This window comes from Haliotis asinina, chromosome 1, assembly GCF_037392515.1.
Source record: "Haliotis asinina isolate JCU_RB_2024 chromosome 1, JCU_Hal_asi_v2, whole genome shotgun sequence".
Lineage (NCBI taxonomy): Eukaryota > Metazoa > Mollusca > Gastropoda > Lepetellida > Haliotidae > Haliotis > Haliotis asinina.
The window spans coordinates 81153572-81172141 of record NC_090280.1 but is presented as its reverse complement, the minus strand read 5'-3'; the positions used below and the strand labels follow the sequence as shown (position 1 = coordinate 81172141).

Below are 18570 nucleotides of genomic sequence, written 5' to 3'. Positions count from 1 at the left end.
CCGTCGTGGAATAATTTTGGTTGCCCGTCCATTCGGTAATTTTGGATTCCCTTTATCCTCAGGTGTGTCGTCATCACCGACATCATCTGAAAACGACACCTTCGCCTTCTTCAACAATCCACAACATCTACAGTGTATGTACTCCGGTCTCCCGGGGTGTTGTCGGGTGTCACACGAACTGCTTCTGAATCGCTCACGTGATTTAGGAATAAACATCCGATCTGTCGAACTCTTCCCATCACTCGACGAGCTCTCATGACGTCGGCGATGTTCGGCAGTAATCGGGGAACGTAGTTTCGACATGGCAACATCGTCAATTTCAGATTCGGAATCCGACAGCAGGTTTCGGTGAAGGGTTTGCAGAGTTGAACACAAGTTCGTCATGATGATATAAATAAATGATGCGCCACAAAACAGTATATTTAAACCTGAAAAACAAACAACCTGTAGCACTACATCCAAAACAGAAACTGCAACAATGAATACGTCAACACACACAAGTCATGTCTCAGATACACATCCGGTGTTCATAGATCGGTCCCTAATCATCCCATAACAGTGTCCCGCAGCCAAACAGCAACGCTTCATGATCCGACAATGATAGGCAAATTCCTTGAACTCAACACCCATCGCTTGACAAATACACGTCCATTACAAAACAACACGTCCTTCTTTCCATCGCAGTCGAGGTCAGTGATGTATTTCGTTTGCCAAATCAACCACAAATCTTAACGACGGGCTGAATGATCGGCTTAGCTCACATCAACCATGTGCCCTATTTCAGTCAAAGGTGATTAGGCCGATCGCGTTTAAATGGCAGGTATAGGTATCGGAAGCGATTTGGAATAAATCAGACTGGGTTAGTCCGGATTAGCAATAAGCCTAGTATTCAGAGCAGCGTATGTATGAATGCCCCGATGCTTGGCTCGAATTAATGTTAAGGCGATTTGAACTGTTGTTTGTAACGTCCATTATTAAGTGAAATAGAGCTTCTGTTGTCAAATGGCACTCAATCTGCCTCGGCATTTCTCGATACATTCGGAACAGTTTGCAAGCCTCTCCTGGATCTCGGCGCGTGGAGTTCCTATGATACTGATTAATATATTAATGAGTCGGCCGGGCGGTTGGGTGTACTGTCGTGCCAGCATAACAAATAACGGTAGTATCACTAGTAATGACAGTAGTAGTAGTACTGGTAGTAGTAGTAGCGGTAGTAGTAGTAGTAGTAGTAGTAGTAGCGGTAGTAGTAGTAGTAGTAGTAGCGGTAGTAGTAGTAGTAGTAGCGGTAGTAGTAGTAGTAGTAGTAGTAGTAGTAGCGGTAGTAGTAGTAGTAGTAGCAGCAGCAGCGATAGTAGTAGTAGCGGTAGTAGTAGTAGTAGTAGTAGTAGTAGTAGGGGTAGTAGTAGCGGTAGTAGTAGCGGTAGTAGTAGGGGTAGTAGTAGTAGTAGTAGTAGTAGCGGTAGCAGCGGTAGTAGTAGTAGTAGTAGTAGCGGTAGTAGTAGCGGTAGTAGTAGTAGTAGCCTTAGTAGTAGTAGTAGTAGTAGTAGTAGCAGCAGCAGCAGCAGCGGCAGCAGTAGTAGTAGTAGTAGTAGTAGTAGTAGTAGTAGCAGCAGCAGCAGCAGCGGTAGTAGTAGTAGTAGCGGTAGTAGTAGTAGTAGTAGTAGTAGTAGTAGCGGTAGTAGTAGTAGTAGTAGCGGTAGTAGTAGTAGTAGTAGTAGTAGTAGTAGCGGTAGTAGTAGTAGTAGTAGTAGTAGTAGCGGTAGTAGTAGTAGTAGTAGTAGCAGCAGCAGCGATAGTAGTAGTAGCGGTAGTAGTAGTAGTAGTAGTAGTAGTAGTAGTAGTAGTAGTAGTAGGGGTAGTAGTAGCGGTAGTAGTAGCGGTAGTAGGGGTAGTAGTAGGGGTAGTAGTAGTAGTAGTAGTAGTAGCGGTAGCAGCGGTAGTAGTAGTAGTAGTAGTAGCGGTAGTAGTAGCGGTAGTAGTAGCGGTAGTAGTAGTAGTAGCCTTAGTAGTAGTAGTAGTAGTAGTAGTAGCAGCAGCAGCAGCAGCGGCAGCAGTAGTAGTAGTAGTTGTAGCAGCAGCAGCAGCAGCGGTAGTAGTAGTAGTAGCGGTAGTAGTAGTGGTGGTGGTGGTAGTAGTAGTAGTAGTAGTAGTAGTAGCAGCAGCAGCAGCAGCAGCAGCAGCAGCAGCAGCAGCGGTAGTAGTAGTAGTAGTAGTAGTAGCCTTAGTAGCCTTAGTAGTAGTAGTAGTAGTAGCAGCAGCAGCAGCGGCAGCAGTAGTAGTAGTAGTAGTAGTAGTAGCCTTAGTAGTAGTAGTAGTAGTAGTAGTAGCAGCAGCAGCAGCAGCAGCAGCAGCGGTAGTAGTAGTAGTAGTAGTAGTAGTAGTAGTAGTAGTAGTAGTAGTAGTAGTAGTAGTAGTAGCAGCAGCAGCAGCAGCAGCAGCAGCGGTAGTAGTAGTAGTAGTAGTAGTAGCCTTAGTAGTAGTAGTAGTAGTAGTAGTAGCAGCAGCAGCAGCAGCAGCAGCAGCGGTAGTAGTAGTAGTAGTAGTAGTAGTAGTAGTAGTAGTAGTAGTAGTAGTAGTAGTAGTAGTAGTAGTAGTAGTAGTAGTAGTAGTAGTAGCAGCAGCAGCAGCAGCAGCAGCAGTAGCAGCAGCAGCAGCAGTAGCAGTAGCAGCAGCGGTAGTAGTAGTAGTAGTAGTAGTAGTAGCAGTAGCAGTAGCAGTAGCAGTAGCAGTAGTAGTAGTAGTAGTAGTAGTAGTAGTAGTAGTAGTAGTAGTAGTAGTAGTAGTAGTAGTAGTAGTAGTAGTAGTAGTGTATGCTAAACAATTTAGCATTATTTGTCAAAGATGTTTGATTTTATTCATTTTGTATGATATTCTCCACCTCAGTTCCGACTTCACTCAAGTCTAGAGAAATATGTTTTTAGCACTAACGGAAACACAATATATATTTGAAAGATGACGTTAAGGTCATTGACGTTAGTAGTAATACTATCTACTAATACACATCATCAACAGTGTGTACCAAGGAGGGGATTGCTTATATTAAGGAGTGTTTACAAGGGCGTGGTGGACAGGCTTTGAGATTTGACTGGGCATCATTTAAGTTCGACGGCGTGGACCGCTATTCATAACAGCAATCATCATCATCATCATCATCATCATCATCATCATCATCATCATCGTCATCATCGTCATCATCGTCATCATCATCATTTTATCAAGCAATTATTTACAGACATATTCTTCATTATTGCTGAGTGGTCTTAAACAAAACCAAACGTAAAGGCAGGAACGTGTTCACATTAATTCCCTTTCTTTTCCTACTTTGTGGTATCTTTAACCACTGGCATTCACAAACGAATAATCTGTATATGTTACAGGGAATGTGTGAAAGCAGGGATTTCACGAAATACATAAAGGGTTAATGATTTTGTGAAATCACTGTGGGCCCAAGGATTTCATGTATTCCCAAAACTTTGCAAGGGATTTCATAAAATTACTAATTTTCTTGGCGTTTCATTACACTGTTGTGATATCAGGACTGCTGTGATTTCCGAGTCAAATTGTGATGGTGTAACAGTGGTCCTAACCAATGTAAATCGGGACGTTGTGTTTCAAAGTGGGACTAAAGTGTAAAAGCCGGTGTCATGGCAGTCTATCTTGCCCCAACAAATGAATTTTATCAGTATACACTGTGTACTCGCATTATAAAATTAGTGTTCAATAAAGGCTGGATTTATGAAATCCCACAACCAATATTTCAGTGATTTCATGAAATCCCCTGAGAGTTTAGGTAATACACGAAATCCCAGGTTTCGCACATTCCCATGGTAACATTTATATTTCGTGTGGAATGTTTTAAGGGACATTCTTGCTATGCGCTTTAGTATTGTCCTTGACGTTAAACATTTTAAATATTCAAGAGAATGCACGAGCGAGTGATTCCCTGATTTTATTCACGCTCAAACGCAAAACGCTTTGGTTCTTGAGGTTTGAAAAAATACAACTAAAAAGACAAAAACACGTGATCGTGAGAATACCACGCGATCATGCTCAGAATATCTCGTGTACATGCGATGTCGTGTTTTTACACATATAGACCGAGAATGGCCCTTGCCTTATACCACAGTATCAGTCAATGTCAATGTACAGTATTGTTTTGGGCCCTCGAAGCCTTCAGTAAGATGTCAGCACTATACCCAAAATGGACTTCATCAAATCTGTGTATGAATAAGATAAGACCTCCATCTGAACGAGCTTAGACTCATGTCAGGGCTGGGTACAATGTGTGAAGCCCATTTTAGGTGTCCCCCGCCATGATATTGCTGGAATATTGCTAAAAGCGGCGTAAAACTAAACTCACTCACTCAAATCAGGCTAATTAGCCTTGATAAAATTTAAATCACGTTTAAAAATGCGTTAAACCGTTATCGCCTTAACTCGAAAAAACATTATCACGAGAGAGGAAATGGAGAATGATATCACAGTGAATGTGTTGATATTTATGTCATTTCATACAGAATTCAAGACAGATTCGGGTTAAATTAGTCACAAGAGGTGACTAAGGGGATCGGGTGGTCATGCACGCTGACGTGGTTAACACATGTCATCGTATACCAGCTGTGTAGATCGATGCTTATATTATTGATCACTGGATTGCCTGGTCGAGACTGGGCTATTTGCAGACCGCCGCAATATAGCCCGGATAATGTGGTTGCGGCGTAAAACAACAGACCGACGGACAAAGAAGCATTCAAGCAATATTCCCCTGGGTGACATTTAAAATCGTATCTTAGTAACCATTTTGGGAATGAAATACGGCCTCCGGAAGCTGTGAAGTTAAATCGTTCGCTCGTCACACAGAAGACCTGGGTTTGATTCCCTGGGTACATTGTGTGAAACCCATCACTGGTACGCCCTCCGTGATACTGCTCAGACACTGCTAAAGTGGCACAAAATCATACTCACTCACTCACACACAACAAAGACAAGCAACAACATTGGATGTAAAAACAGTTTTCACAACATTGCAATAATATTGCTAAAAGCATCGTAAAAGCCACTCAAGCTGCCTAGAATCATGTATAATCGAGGCTGTTACCACGAGACAGAGCAACCCTATAACACTACACTCACTGAGTAAATGACATAACACCTAGTCTATGCACAGATGAAGGACAGATTGAAAATCCTGTCCCTTCTCTCACCTTTTGAAGTTGTCAACACATGTCGACTCTCATTGGGATTGGCATTGACTTGTGAGTTATAGCATGACCTCGATCTGGGTCGTGCGTTGTAGCTATCGGAACAAGATTTAGCAGTCCTATCCAACGGTTTAGACTCTCTGGTGTTTAGATACTCGTCGAACACGAAGGATGAAGCTGTTGTTGCTTGTAGTCTGTGTTGGTGCCGTTGTCTGTGTACAGGGTAAGACGTTGATGCCGTTGCTGAAGACTCTACATTATGTTTTAGCCGGAGTTTTTGTTATTGCTCAAACGTGTTTGTGTTTCTGTTGAACGTTTACTGATACAATTCAACAATATGGGACATTGTGAGATGGGTTTAACGCCAGTTAGAGCAATATATCAGTCATACCACGGCGTATCAGCAAAATGCAGGAGGAAGTGATGAAGTGATGAAGGCCTCAGAGGTTTTCATCACGCTGGAAGAACCTACGAGCAGGTATATATGGGACGTCCCTTGTCGGGACTGAACGGGATGCGAACTTACAATCATAGGTTTCTGGACCCCAGAAGAAATGGTCTCCAACATCCCATATATGGGACGTCCCTTGTCGGGACTGAACGGGATTCGACCTTACAATCATAGGTTTCTGGACCCCAGAAGAAATGGTCTCCAACATCCCATGGTTGTCGTCAGAAGGGACTAAGGGTGTCGGGGGATCAGGCTCGCTGACGTGGTTTACACATGTCATCGGTCCCCAGTTGCGTTGATCGACGCTCAGGATGTTGATCACTGGAGTGGCTTGTCCAAACAGGCATCATATAGCTGGAATATTGCTGAATGAGGTGTTAAACAACATACAAAAAACAACAACTTACGATGATATGTTTATGGTGAGCAAGAGGATCAGCGGATCTCACTTCTCCACAGTTAATTGGGACCCCTTGGACGATTGGGCCCCTGGAAAACAATTTCAGGTGTATAATCATTTTATTTGTAGTGCTTGTGTTTTCTTTTACAGATGTTAACCAGTTCTGTTTAACATGCTGTGGCGCTCCTCCCTGTTGTAACTACTGCGGCATGGATCCAGGTACGTTGTATTATGGGTACCAGTCAGTACTGTATGGTCGTTATGCGACGACCCCTCTTGTAACACAGGTGGCATGTATCCAAGTACATTGTATCATGGGTACCAGTCGAGTCAGTCCTTATGCGACAATCCCTCTTCTTGTAAAAACAGCGGCGTGGATCCAGGTACGTTGTATCATGGGTATCAGTCAGGATGTCTTATTTGATCAACTCCAGTGGCTTCATCGAAGAAATAAAGCGGAGTTTAAACCGAGTAACTCAGTTATTGCATAAACAAAAACTTTTCCTTTTTATTCTTTTTTAATATATTTCTTTCCAGATCTTTTCAAGCCGCTGAGCTCAGTCCGCCGTGACGTCACCACCTCACTCCTCGGGAAAGGTACTGGTGGCGTGACATTCTGTCCAGAATGCTGCGGGCCGCCACCCTGCTGCAGTACCTGTGGTATGGACTTCAGCAAGCTTAAAGGTGAGTTCAGCTGACCCGAAATCCTTCACAGAAGTGAGTATGAATTGTCACCACTTTCAGACACATTCAAGCAGTTTTACGCGGGCTCGCTGACTTAGCTGACACATGCCATCATATCCCAATTGCATAGACCGATGCTCATGTTTTTGATGACTAGACTGTCTGGTCCAGACTCGATAATTCACAGACCGCCGCCATACAGCTGGAATATTGCTGATTAAACAAACGTTGCGTTAAACCAACCAAAGCCTAAGAATGACATGGGCTAGTCAGAAAGTCGAAACAAATTTGCTTTCAAAATACATATATCGTGTTGTTGGGGTTTGGCTCAGTTTTACGGGCGCTTCTTGGGTATTTATGGGTGTAATGCGTGAAGCTTATTTCTGTTGTCCCCAGCTGAAATATTGCTGGAATATTGCAAAAAGCTGTGTAAAAAAACAACTCTCTAACTCACACCTGATTACCCGTTATGTCGAGGAGTAGTGCTGTGACTTAACAAAAAAACAAAACAAAAAACTTTGATTAGAGAAGAACTGGTGTGAGACAACAACCAAACTTAAAATAAACTATCAATTCGTGTCACCAAATGAGGCCACAGAGAAGTCAAGAAAGTCTAATAAGCCCAACTCCATACAGGACCTTGTGCGAGCTCTATCATTGCCATATACAATGTGTGGAGCAAATTGCGGTTCCACGAGAAATATTAAACATGTAAGCTAGCACTCGATCATTGGTCCGAATACGCCCCTGTGTCGTTCACAGCGATTAAACCGGAGAGCAATTGTTTGTTTTGTTTGTTTCACTCATGGAGCCCGGCAGATTGGGAAACACAGAATTAACTGACGACGTTTATCTCCTGTGTCTGTTTCTTTTCAGATTTCCTCGGAACCGCGACGGAACTCCAGTAGTGGTTTCATCAAGCAATAACTGAATAAAAATGACTAACAGACCTGGATTTTTGTTTGTGTGATGAGTGAGTGAGTGAATGTGGTTTTTACGCCGCTGTTAGCAATATTCCAGCAATGTCACAATAGGGGACTTCACATGTTATACCCATGTGAGTGAGTTTAGTTTTACACTGCACACTCAGCAATATTCCAGCTATATGGCGGTCTGGACTTGACAATCGGGTGATTAACAGCATGAGCATCGATCTGCGCAATTGGGAACCGTTGACATGTCAACCAAGCTAACGAGCCTGACCACCCGATCCCGTTGGCCACCTCTTACGACAAGCATAGCCGCCCTATGCGGCAAGCATGGGTTGCTAAAAAACCTATTCTATCCCGGATCTTCACGGGGCTGTACCCATGTGGGGAATGGAACTCGGGTCTTAGGCATGACGAGCGAACTCTTTAATTACTGAGCTACCCCTACGCCCCCTTTGGTATGATGGATAGGCATTTAGGTCTTGGATGAAGGTAAAAACAAATTCATTGTGTATTTTGTTTGTACTGTTAGGACCCTTTTGTCAGAGAAATATATGTTATCTAGCGAAGGCGTTTTCTGATTGTTAATATCCTGCATTAGGAATAAACATTGTCTATAGCCAGCCTTTATGATACAATGTCATTCTTACGTTATGGTTTGAAATAGAGGTCATTAATCTAAACTTCGATGTCAGCTCTTTCGCATAGCACCCGTCTGTTTTCCCACTTAACTTTTTATAAATGAAACCCAAATGTATGAAACAGTTTCTGTGACTGATGTTTGGATATAATCAACGAATGTTCTGTATCCATGTGTTTTTGCAAAATGTGCAAGGAAAGGAATATAAGGTGTTCTGATAGCATTTCTTACTACCTCTCTTTGAAAACAATCAATTTTGCCAACTTCCAAAAGTGGAGATTTGATACGACCCCTCGGTTTTGCCATAATTGGACTGAGTGAGTGAGTTTAATTTTACGCCGCACCCAGCAATATTCCAGCTATATGGCGGCGGTCTGTAAATAATCTAGTCTGGACCAGACAATCCAGTGATCAATAAACATGAGCATCGATCTGCGCAATTGGGAACCAATGACATGTGTCAACCAAGTCAGCGAGCCTGACCACCACATCCCGTTAGTTGCCTCTTACGACAAGCAGAAGAGATTTAATACGACCCCCTCAGTTGTTCCATTCCTGGATGTTGTATGCACGGTCTCTCTCATTTTTTTATTTTAATTCTATTTTTTTCAGTTGTCTTCCAGACAACCCAACTGCACATACAATGCGTTTAACAAATTTATCCAGGGCATATTTAGTGCTGCCCCTTTCACTTTCGCCTTTGAAAAATCATAAACTTTCAAAATAATGGAGTTGAGGGGTGAATTTCATTGTCTCGTGTACCGTGGGGGTGTCAGGGGGTCATTTTCAAAAGAGGGAGCTTCAAACCACCTGATATCGACATCACTTTGACTTAGGCAGAGGGCTAAACGAAAAGAAATACTTCCCCTGACAAAACACCGACCATTGTCCACCCTCCAATACTGAATGGCTGTCATCTGTTATATTGAGCCGCAGAGTAATGGCGACGTCTAGAGGGACATTGTGAAAACACACAAAAACAATGCAGCTGAGGTGGGCGATCAGTCTGTTATTGACAATGCATTCATTATGAAACATCTGCCAACAGTAGCATATAGTCATGTCAAATAAACGTGCAACTATTATAGCTGAGCATGACACACCCAGGATTACAAACAAAACAAATAAAGTATAGATCTGTTGACAGGGGTGGGTGAGATATTGTCAGACCATGCTACATTCAGCCTCTAGGATGAGTCATCTGGTCATAACATAGTCTGTCTCACAGTCCCCGAACCACACTACCTTCCCTAGCCCTGTCTAGCCCTCTCTGCAATGCTAGAGCCCTTTATGAAGCAAGTCTAGATTTCCCATGTTCAGCTTCTCCCAACTCTCTGGCCTCCTTTTCAATCTGAATGGGTGTATTTGTTCCTACCAAAAGGATATATATTCAGGCACTAGGCGTTAGTATAATAATGCCATACCCGTCTGTCACGGTGTCACGGTGGCAACATTCGATGTTGTCATGAGAGATAATAATCAGCGAACCAGGTGCTGCTTCTGACGAATCATCCCGGACATGGACTGTTATAAATAATCAGCGACATCGTCGATGAGCACAAAACACGATGAAGTCGACTATTTTGTTGATGCTACTGTTCGCCGGCATTGTTCCTATAACAGGTTAGTAGAAGTTTGACAATGATCGCGAAACAATGATTTGTTTGTTTGTTTATAATTTTATTTATTTCAAATGTAAATCATTTCTCAGTTGCATGATGACGATGACAGCATTAATGTATCTAAAATAAGTCCACACATTGAATTTTTCATGGTGGAACGTACGTTTTCAAACCAAATAAGCAAAAGAAAAAGACTCCAACATCGAGGAACTACAAACAATCGCCCCTCATAAACATGATCTGCAAAATTAAAAGAAACACCTATGCACTTTTAAATATATCAAAAAGTTTAAAAAAAATAATTAAAAGGCAATTGATGTTATGAAAAATACCCTCCATTGTGACACTTTGAAATATCTTTTCCGCCGTGACGGAAAAATGAATACAAGTGCTGACGAAACTTTAGGGGATTGATTTCAGATACCGTTGACCATTATGGAGATCTCCGTGTCAAGTTTTTAAAACTTTTTATGTACCCTGTTTTCAGGACTGTCGCCAATCAAGAAACCAAGTAAGTATACGTGCATATTTAGGGAGCAATCTGAACGTTTTAGGCTCTACTCAAGCACAACTGAAAACTCACTCATCCATTTCAAAACTGATTTCGTCCATGTAAAAACACCCGCCATGTTTACAAGAGGGATGTACCTTCATATTTTGGCAGACACTTTATTGAGAAGTTTATGCTGCGCTAATGTAACAGTAAGACATCTTCTGTAGCGCAGTCTCCTAACACCAAGTGACTGCTTGCGGCGCTTAATCAGAATCTGATTCTTAATACCCCGGATCACCCAAACTGCTTGTTAAGCGTTAGAAGGTTATAGTCACATGTCATTATCCAACCGGGTACCCATTTTCTTCTGGGTGAACAGAGGCAAACTCACTTGTCTAAGGTGACACCACATATGTCACATGCGCTTCATTGTGGGACAGGACTGAAGTCCTAGAAACACCCAGATGACAAGCAGTCAAACACGGTCACCCATCTAAAGAATTTCCCGAGCGCGAGATTGCTTACCTTCAACTGATTTGTGCCGTGAACTCTGTGCATAGCACCACACGCCACCACAAGTTCTTGTGTTTTCAACGCAAATACCGATCGAAGATCCCAAGAAACATACACCTTTGCTGGAAAGACAATTTCGCGCATTGACCAACAATGCACTTGTTATCAAAGCACTGCATCTACAATCAGGTGTCAAATTACTGCGGGCAGCGATACGTATTGCAATATACTGGGAACTCCATGCCAGTGTTTAACAGTACGTGACACCATTGGAAAATGTCGATCCAGTTTTCTACGCTATGTCTCTAAATCCCTGAAATATGTGTATTGGTTCTTATAACATTAATGTCTTTTAAGCAACTTTTACTTTTAAAATTTTACTATTTTCAGTTTGATTAACGTTTCCTAAATCCTAGTTTACAAACGTTCATCCATTCACAATAAATAACGAATTTATAGGCCACATAACAATCACTTATTACTTTCACTTCAAAACAAGGTAACTTGTTTCAGGCCTGTTTAAACACGCCTGTTTAAAATATAGGCAATTATCCTCATTAAAGTACATGGTAATAGCGATGATGTTTTCATTTTTGAAATTTTAAATGCTTGCTCTATTAAATTATAAAAGTCATTTTGCCGAAAGTGCTTAGAATTGCATTTCTGACAGAATTAATTGGTAAAAATTCAGGGTGGTGTTTATTTTATGTATAGATGTATATGTATATGTTGTGCTTGTGCATGAAGGTTTCCGGGTTCTCTGCCTGTGTCAAAATGGTGAGATTTGAATAGTTAAATTGATACTGATTGAATAAATGTACCTTGCATATATACATTTACACATATCCCACCCCTGGGTTACGGAATATACCCCATGAACTCAAACATCCTGGGTCCAACAAGCCTACACCGACAACCATATACATATAAAGAAGAAAAGGGATGTAACGCGCACAAAGTTGTCAAACACCAAACTCTCGATTATGGGCGAATTCTGGGTGGGAAATGTTGGAATACACAGCCGCTGAATTCTTACTGAAATAAAACCAAAACAATTTCCTTTCGAATAAATCCAAAATTATCAATGTCGGTGCACTATGTGCCGAGTAACTTCGCTTGGAACCTAGGAAAAGACAACTTTTTCACTTGTACGAAAATAACCTGATTACGAAAATCATCGCCTCTGGGACAAGAATTACTACGTGTTTCACTTAAAACACCCGATCGGCGAAAAAACATAACCTTTCCGTAATCGCTAGATATTCCGCTTTCGTTCTACAACCCCTCAAATGAAATTGGGTATTCCTTTACCTGCAATACACGAATTCTGCTACGTCACGAATGCTTCCGGTTCACTTGAGATTGCGCAGAGCGATCTGCAATACACGAATTTATTGTGAAATTAGCGGTATCGAGTGATCGAGGCCACCATGTTTGTCCTTCACCCTCAATAGGCTGGCACCAACACGATATATCACGCCACGAAAAGAAAATAATACTGGTGTTTTATTTTTGACCAATCAGAGAGCAGCTCGTCGTTGGTGCAAGCCATGGCCCCGAGGGACCAGTGAACAACGTATTCATCTTACAGAACACCTAAATGTTAATTCTGAACTGTTTGAAGCATGGGCATCGGATCCATAGGGGCTCAATTCTGATATATTTGGAAGTATGACCTAAATACATAACCTATAGAAAGGTGTGACAGTAAAATAGCGGCCCGGCCCGGCCCGGCTCGCCACGGATCGTTTTCTGTCTGACAAACGCTTCTGTCGCTTTGATCGTTGAAAAAACCACACAATTAAAGTACCTAAAGTAAAATACCTCGCGCATCACTAATCTGCTGATTTTGTTTCCATTTAAAGCTTTAAAAAAAATTCCGTCCATTCTCGGACGAAGTCAGGATATATGCGCGGAAGAAAACAAATCTCAAGCTACAGACCAGCACCAAATAGTAGAGCGAGTCTCTATTTGGATATTATAGATGCGGGTTAGAATAATAGAAAACGCAATCAAATCCTTTTTAGATAAAAGTTCCCGATGACGACGACGATGATGATGATGAACATTGCTGGAACTTTGCTAAAAGCGGCGTAAAAAACTCACTCACTGAACAACAAATAAACTTTCATTTGCAAGAAACTTGCCAAAGATTGGGGCGTAGGAGAGCCTAGTACATAAAGCGTTCGCTCGTTACGATGCAGATCCGAGTTTGATTCCCCACATGGTGCTATGCTTTCAGCCCATTTCAGATGTCCCCAGCGGAGATATTGTTGGAATATTGCTAAAAGCTCACCCACGCACGTATGTACTCGCTGTTGCCAGACAGAGCCCGCAGGATGATTTGTGTCCCGCTGGCAGGATTTCTCGCCAAAAGCCGCGTGATTCGACGAGGTGTTGAGCTGTGCAAGGGCGTTAACGAGAGGTGTTGTCGACAGATGGTGTGCTTTTGTTATGAACAGAATTAGACGTAACACAGATGTCAAAGGAAAAACAACAGCGTCTTGTTATTATTTAGAAGTGCTACTACTTAAAAAAATTCGACCATGGTCGATATTAATCAAACGAGAGCCATTATTCAGGCAATCAACACTTGGAAAACATCTTCACATTATAAGAAAGGTGTTTATGATAATGAGACAACTGTGAAGAATCGATGGTCTCTTCATTCAGCTGGGATGTGAACAGTGCGGGAAATAGCCTCTGGTCCGTGGCTAGTAAAAGTCAAAACGGGCCAGTAATAAATCTCCAGTCACTGTCCCGACTGGCTGCTGAATTTTAATGGGGGTCACTTTGTAAATAGGTAACATTCTCCCACTTATTATACTACACTTACTAATTATGCAAAATTATGGCCTGATAAAAATGTTCATCTTATTAACAACGCAATGATGAAACGCTTGTCTGCATTAAAATATCGGACAAGTGAGTTATTTTATGGACTGGTAACTTCCAGGCATAGCTAATCTGAGTGGCTGACAAAATTTGGGAACTATTTCGCTCACTGTATATAAATGGTGTTGACTCTTATGTATCTCATATCAGAGGCCATGAGAACGCGATGATGACTGGATCACTATGGATCCTTATGAAGACTAGAAAACGATCTTTGCTGATCCTGTTGTAGCGGAAGACATGTTTAAATTAAAACTAGTTGGTTCCTTTAATCAACAGCGCGACAATCCTGCCCATTTCCATTCAACTATGGGTATCTCAGATGGTTCAGGAGCTTCAGACAACCAATATGAACAATTACTATTCATTCGCGCATGATTCATGAAAAACACCATATTCAGTACTGAATCTGCTGCTTAACCAATCTTGGACAAATGTTGGACCAATACTGGATCAGTCTTGGACCAATCTTAGAACAACCAATATATACAATTACCATTCATTCGCGCATGATTCATGAAAAACACCATATTCAGTACTGAATCTGCTGCTTAACCAATCTTGGACAAATGTTGGACCAATACTGGACCAGTCTTGGACCAATCTTAGAACAACCAATATATACAATTACCATTCATTCGCGCATGATTCATGAAAAACACCATATTCAGTACTGAATCTGCTGCTTAACCAATCATGGACAAATGTTGGACCAATACTGGACCAGTCTTGGACCAATCTTAGAACAACCAATATATACAATTACCATTCATTCGCTCATGATTCATGAAAAACACCATATTCAGTACTGAATCTGCTGCTTAACCAATCATGGACAAATGTTGGACCAATACTGGACCAGTCTTGGACCAATCTTAGAACAACCAATATATTCAATTACCATTCATTCGCGCATGATTCATGAAAAACACCATATTCAGCACTGAATGTGCTGCTTAACCAATCTTGGACAAATGTTGGACCAATACTGGACCAGTCTTGGACCAATCTTAGAACAACCAATATATTCAATTACCATTCATTCGCTCATGATTCATGAAAAACACCATATGAATCGGCTGCTTAACCAATCTTGGACAAATGTTGGACCAATACTGGACCAGTCTTGGACCAATCTTAGGACAGTGTTTTAAAAATGACTAGTGTTGAATATTAGACAAGTATTGGAACAGTTCTTGGTTAGTGTCGTTCCAGTATTAGATCTGAGTTTGAATAGTTTTGGAACACTTCAGATCAATTAATTTAGGACCAATCCTTAGTGTTAGGCTAGTGTCTTGTCACTGTTGGATCAATCTTGAATCAGTGTTGGGCCAGTGTCCGGCCTCTGTTTGACCAATATTGAGTCAGTGTTGGACAAGCATCGGGCCACTGTTTGACCAATTTTTAGTCAGTGCTGGGCCAGTGTCGGTCGGGCCACTGCTTGTGACCAATCTTGAGTCAGAGTTGGGCCACTGCTTGACCAATCTTGACTCAGTGTTGGGCCAGTGTCCGGCCCCTGTTTGACCAATATTGAGTCAGTGTTGGACAAGTATCGGGCCACTCTTGGACCAATCTTGAGTCAGTGCTGGACCAGTGTCGGGCCACTGTTTGACCAGTTTTTAATCAGTGCTGGGCTAGTGTCTGGTCACTGTTTGACCAATCTTGAGTCAGTTTCGGGCCAGTGTATGTCAAAGTAGTAGGTGCACGCCCAACGTCGGTGTGTCCTTTCGCTGTCTCATGTTCAAATGAGTCATTTTTTCCCCAGGTCGCTACTGTCTGATGTGTTGCGGCCCCCCACCATGTTGTCACTACTGCGGGATGTACAAAGGTGAGGCACGTTTACTCAATACGTGTATTTGAAGTAGCTTTTCTGTTGACATAGCCATTGATAATCGCTTACTAAATATCGATCGATTATCATTTAATGTCGAAAACGTAACTTTGAGCAATAATGCTGACAATGTCTGAAAGAAATCAATAAATTAAAGAATTAATATGTTTGATATCACTGGTGAGTTGTGACGTGTTTTACATGGTATACTAACAAAACAGCATCATCAACATAATTTAGAAACAGATCAGGGATAAAGTCCTAAATTTGTATATTATGTGGGAAGATAACAGAATTCTATCACAAAAGTTAACTGACGATAATACGAAGACACAATTTGATATTGATAATCATTAACACTCTTTTTCTATTTTTAAAGAAAATTTTAATCATCCCTAGTTCGAAGACTATTTCCTGAATGACTTCACATTGCCCTAGATCCGAAAACTTTGCTTAATGTCACCAATTGTATCCTAGATACTTGTTCGCCAGATGTCTTAAATAATATCATGGGCGGTTGGGTAGCCTAGTGGTCAACGTGTTTGCTGGTTACGTTGGAGACATGGGTTCGCTTCCCCTACATGTGTACATATTGTTTTACGTTCCTGTCGTATCATCATTTAGCAGTCTAGTGGTTAGAGCGTTCGCTCATCACGCTGAAGACCCGGGTTCGATTCCCCACATGGTTACTAATGTGTGAAGCCCGTTTATGGTGTCCTTCGCCATGATATTGCTCGAACATTGCTAAACGCAACCTAAAATTAAACTCACTCACTGAAGAATATCAGAGAAAACGACCGTAATCTTAAAAAACCCTGAAACATACAACATTATTGATGGCAGCTCTATACAATAAACAAGTAATTGTCATCCATAAGGTTGTATGTTTCGTTTTTACTCACCAGCCTCTTGAATGCCAATTAGCCGACAGTAAAGTCTTGAAGCAAATCCCGAATAAATATTGTCTTTCACGAACAAACCAACAAAACTGAATATGAAAATGAATACAAAACAGACCAGGTCTTGACTGAGGATTGATGTTTTAGAACATGTCTTTTTATTTCAAATTTACCTACATCTTCAGGGAAACACTTCACCGTTCAATGTTCTTGTTCTACTGTTTCCCCAACAGCGTTAACTGGGAAGAGGGATTCCCCGAAGCTTAGGGCAGGTGGGCGGGGACCGGGTGACCAGCTGCTTGGACGTCCATGCTACAACTGTTACGTGTGTGGACCAAAGCCATGCTGCATCCAATGCCGTAAGTGTCTCCCTTATGTACTCACTCACACACGCACACGCACACGCACACGCACACACACAGGCACGCACGCCTGTACAACCTATGTAGTTTTGCTATTTTATTCACAAACACCTTCATTACAGACACTTATCTGAGACCCGTGAAGGTCCGGGATAGATTGGGTCTTCAGCAACCCATTCTTGCCATAAAGGCCGACTATACATGTCGTAAAAAGCGACTAACGGGATCTGGTGGTCAGGCTCGCTGACATGTCATCGTTTCCCAATTCCGCAGATCGATGCTCATGCTGATGATCACTGGATTGTCTGGTCTAGACTCGATTATTTATAGACCGCTGCCATATAGCTGGAATATTGCTGAGTGCGGCGTAAATCTAAACTCACTCACTCTTTTCTGAACTCTCAAATCTTCCAAAAGCTTCTTCCATCTTCCATCAATAAAAAGTTCAACCATCTCCAAACATCAACCAACTCTCGCCCCTCAAGCAATATCTACGCCCATCAACATCCGTTCATATGTACCTACACATACCCACTACCACAAAAGACCACCTACCTACACCTACCCACTACCACAAAAGACCACCTACCTACACCTACCCACTACCACAAAAGACCACCTACCTACATCTGCCCACTACCACAAAAGACCACCTACCTACACCTACCCACTACCACAAAAGACCACCTACCTACATCTACCCACTACCACAAAAGACCACCTACCTACACCTACCCACTACCACAAAAGACCACCTACCTACACCTACCCACTACCACAAAAGACCACCTACCTGCATCTACCCACACCCATACTCATCGACTACAATATCCACCGATCGACCTGCATCTACCCACTACCACAGACGCCCATCTATCTACATCTACCAACTACCACAAACGCCCATCTACCTACATCTACCCACTACAAAATCTGTCCATATACATATACATGTATCTACTACCACATCCGACCATCTACCCTCTACACCATCAGTCCGTCTACTTACATCTGCCCACTACCACAACCGCTCATCTACCCACTACCACAGACGCCCATCAACCTACATCTACCCTCTACCTCATCCGTGAATCTACTTACATCTAACCACATTCTCCCAGCCTACCTCTGTATTTCATTGTTATTGGTGATTCATCGTACTGTCTGCATTATCAATGCAAGTAACTATCGAAACACTCTGTTTCAGCTGATGATATTTTCTCTTCAGCGGGGAAAAAACAGTTCCCAGGCGCTTGAGTGCGCATGTACCTAAGATCATCAGATGAAATAAACATGATTGGTATGAACCGCATGAAATGTGTCTTATTTATTTAGCGCTGAATGAATGACCTACACTCATTGTTCTTTTGAAAAATGAACGGAACGAACGTGAAACAGCGACATTACTGCACCGCCTGCTCGAAAGGCGACAGAGGTACGGGTAGTGATATTACATAGGCTTCTAGCGAACGAGTTATTGCAGAAAGCGTGGATAAGACAGTAAGTCGAAAAGCGCATGTAAAATCTCCAAGCACTCCCACAAGATCGTCTTTGAATACACTCAAAGGGACGTAAGGGAGGCGTTATTTGACGTGACATGAATGGTGGTTAACACCGTGGTTTGCCGATTTTCTTTTCTTTTGACATGTG

The 18570-nt window shown here is 42.0% G+C and overlaps 2 protein-coding genes across 2 annotated transcripts in view; one reads left to right on the top strand and one right to left on the bottom strand.

Moving 5' to 3' along the window:
• The window catches only part of LOC137276206 (TP53-regulated inhibitor of apoptosis 1-like), a 447953-nt gene that overhangs the window by 233075 nt on the left and 196308 nt on the right, over nt 1-18570 (bottom strand). The gene's annotated exons all lie outside the window — the stretch shown is intronic.
• Nucleotides 9720-18228, top strand: LOC137297933 (uncharacterized). Its single transcript, XM_067829927.1, has 5 exons — nt 9720-9928; nt 10415-10438; nt 15594-15656; nt 16792-16917; nt 18128-18228. The coding sequence occupies exons 1-5, from the start codon at nt 9874-9876 to the stop codon at nt 18175-18177; spliced, it is 318 nt and encodes a 105-aa protein (XP_067686028.1). The 5' UTR covers nt 9720-9873; the 3' UTR covers nt 18178-18228.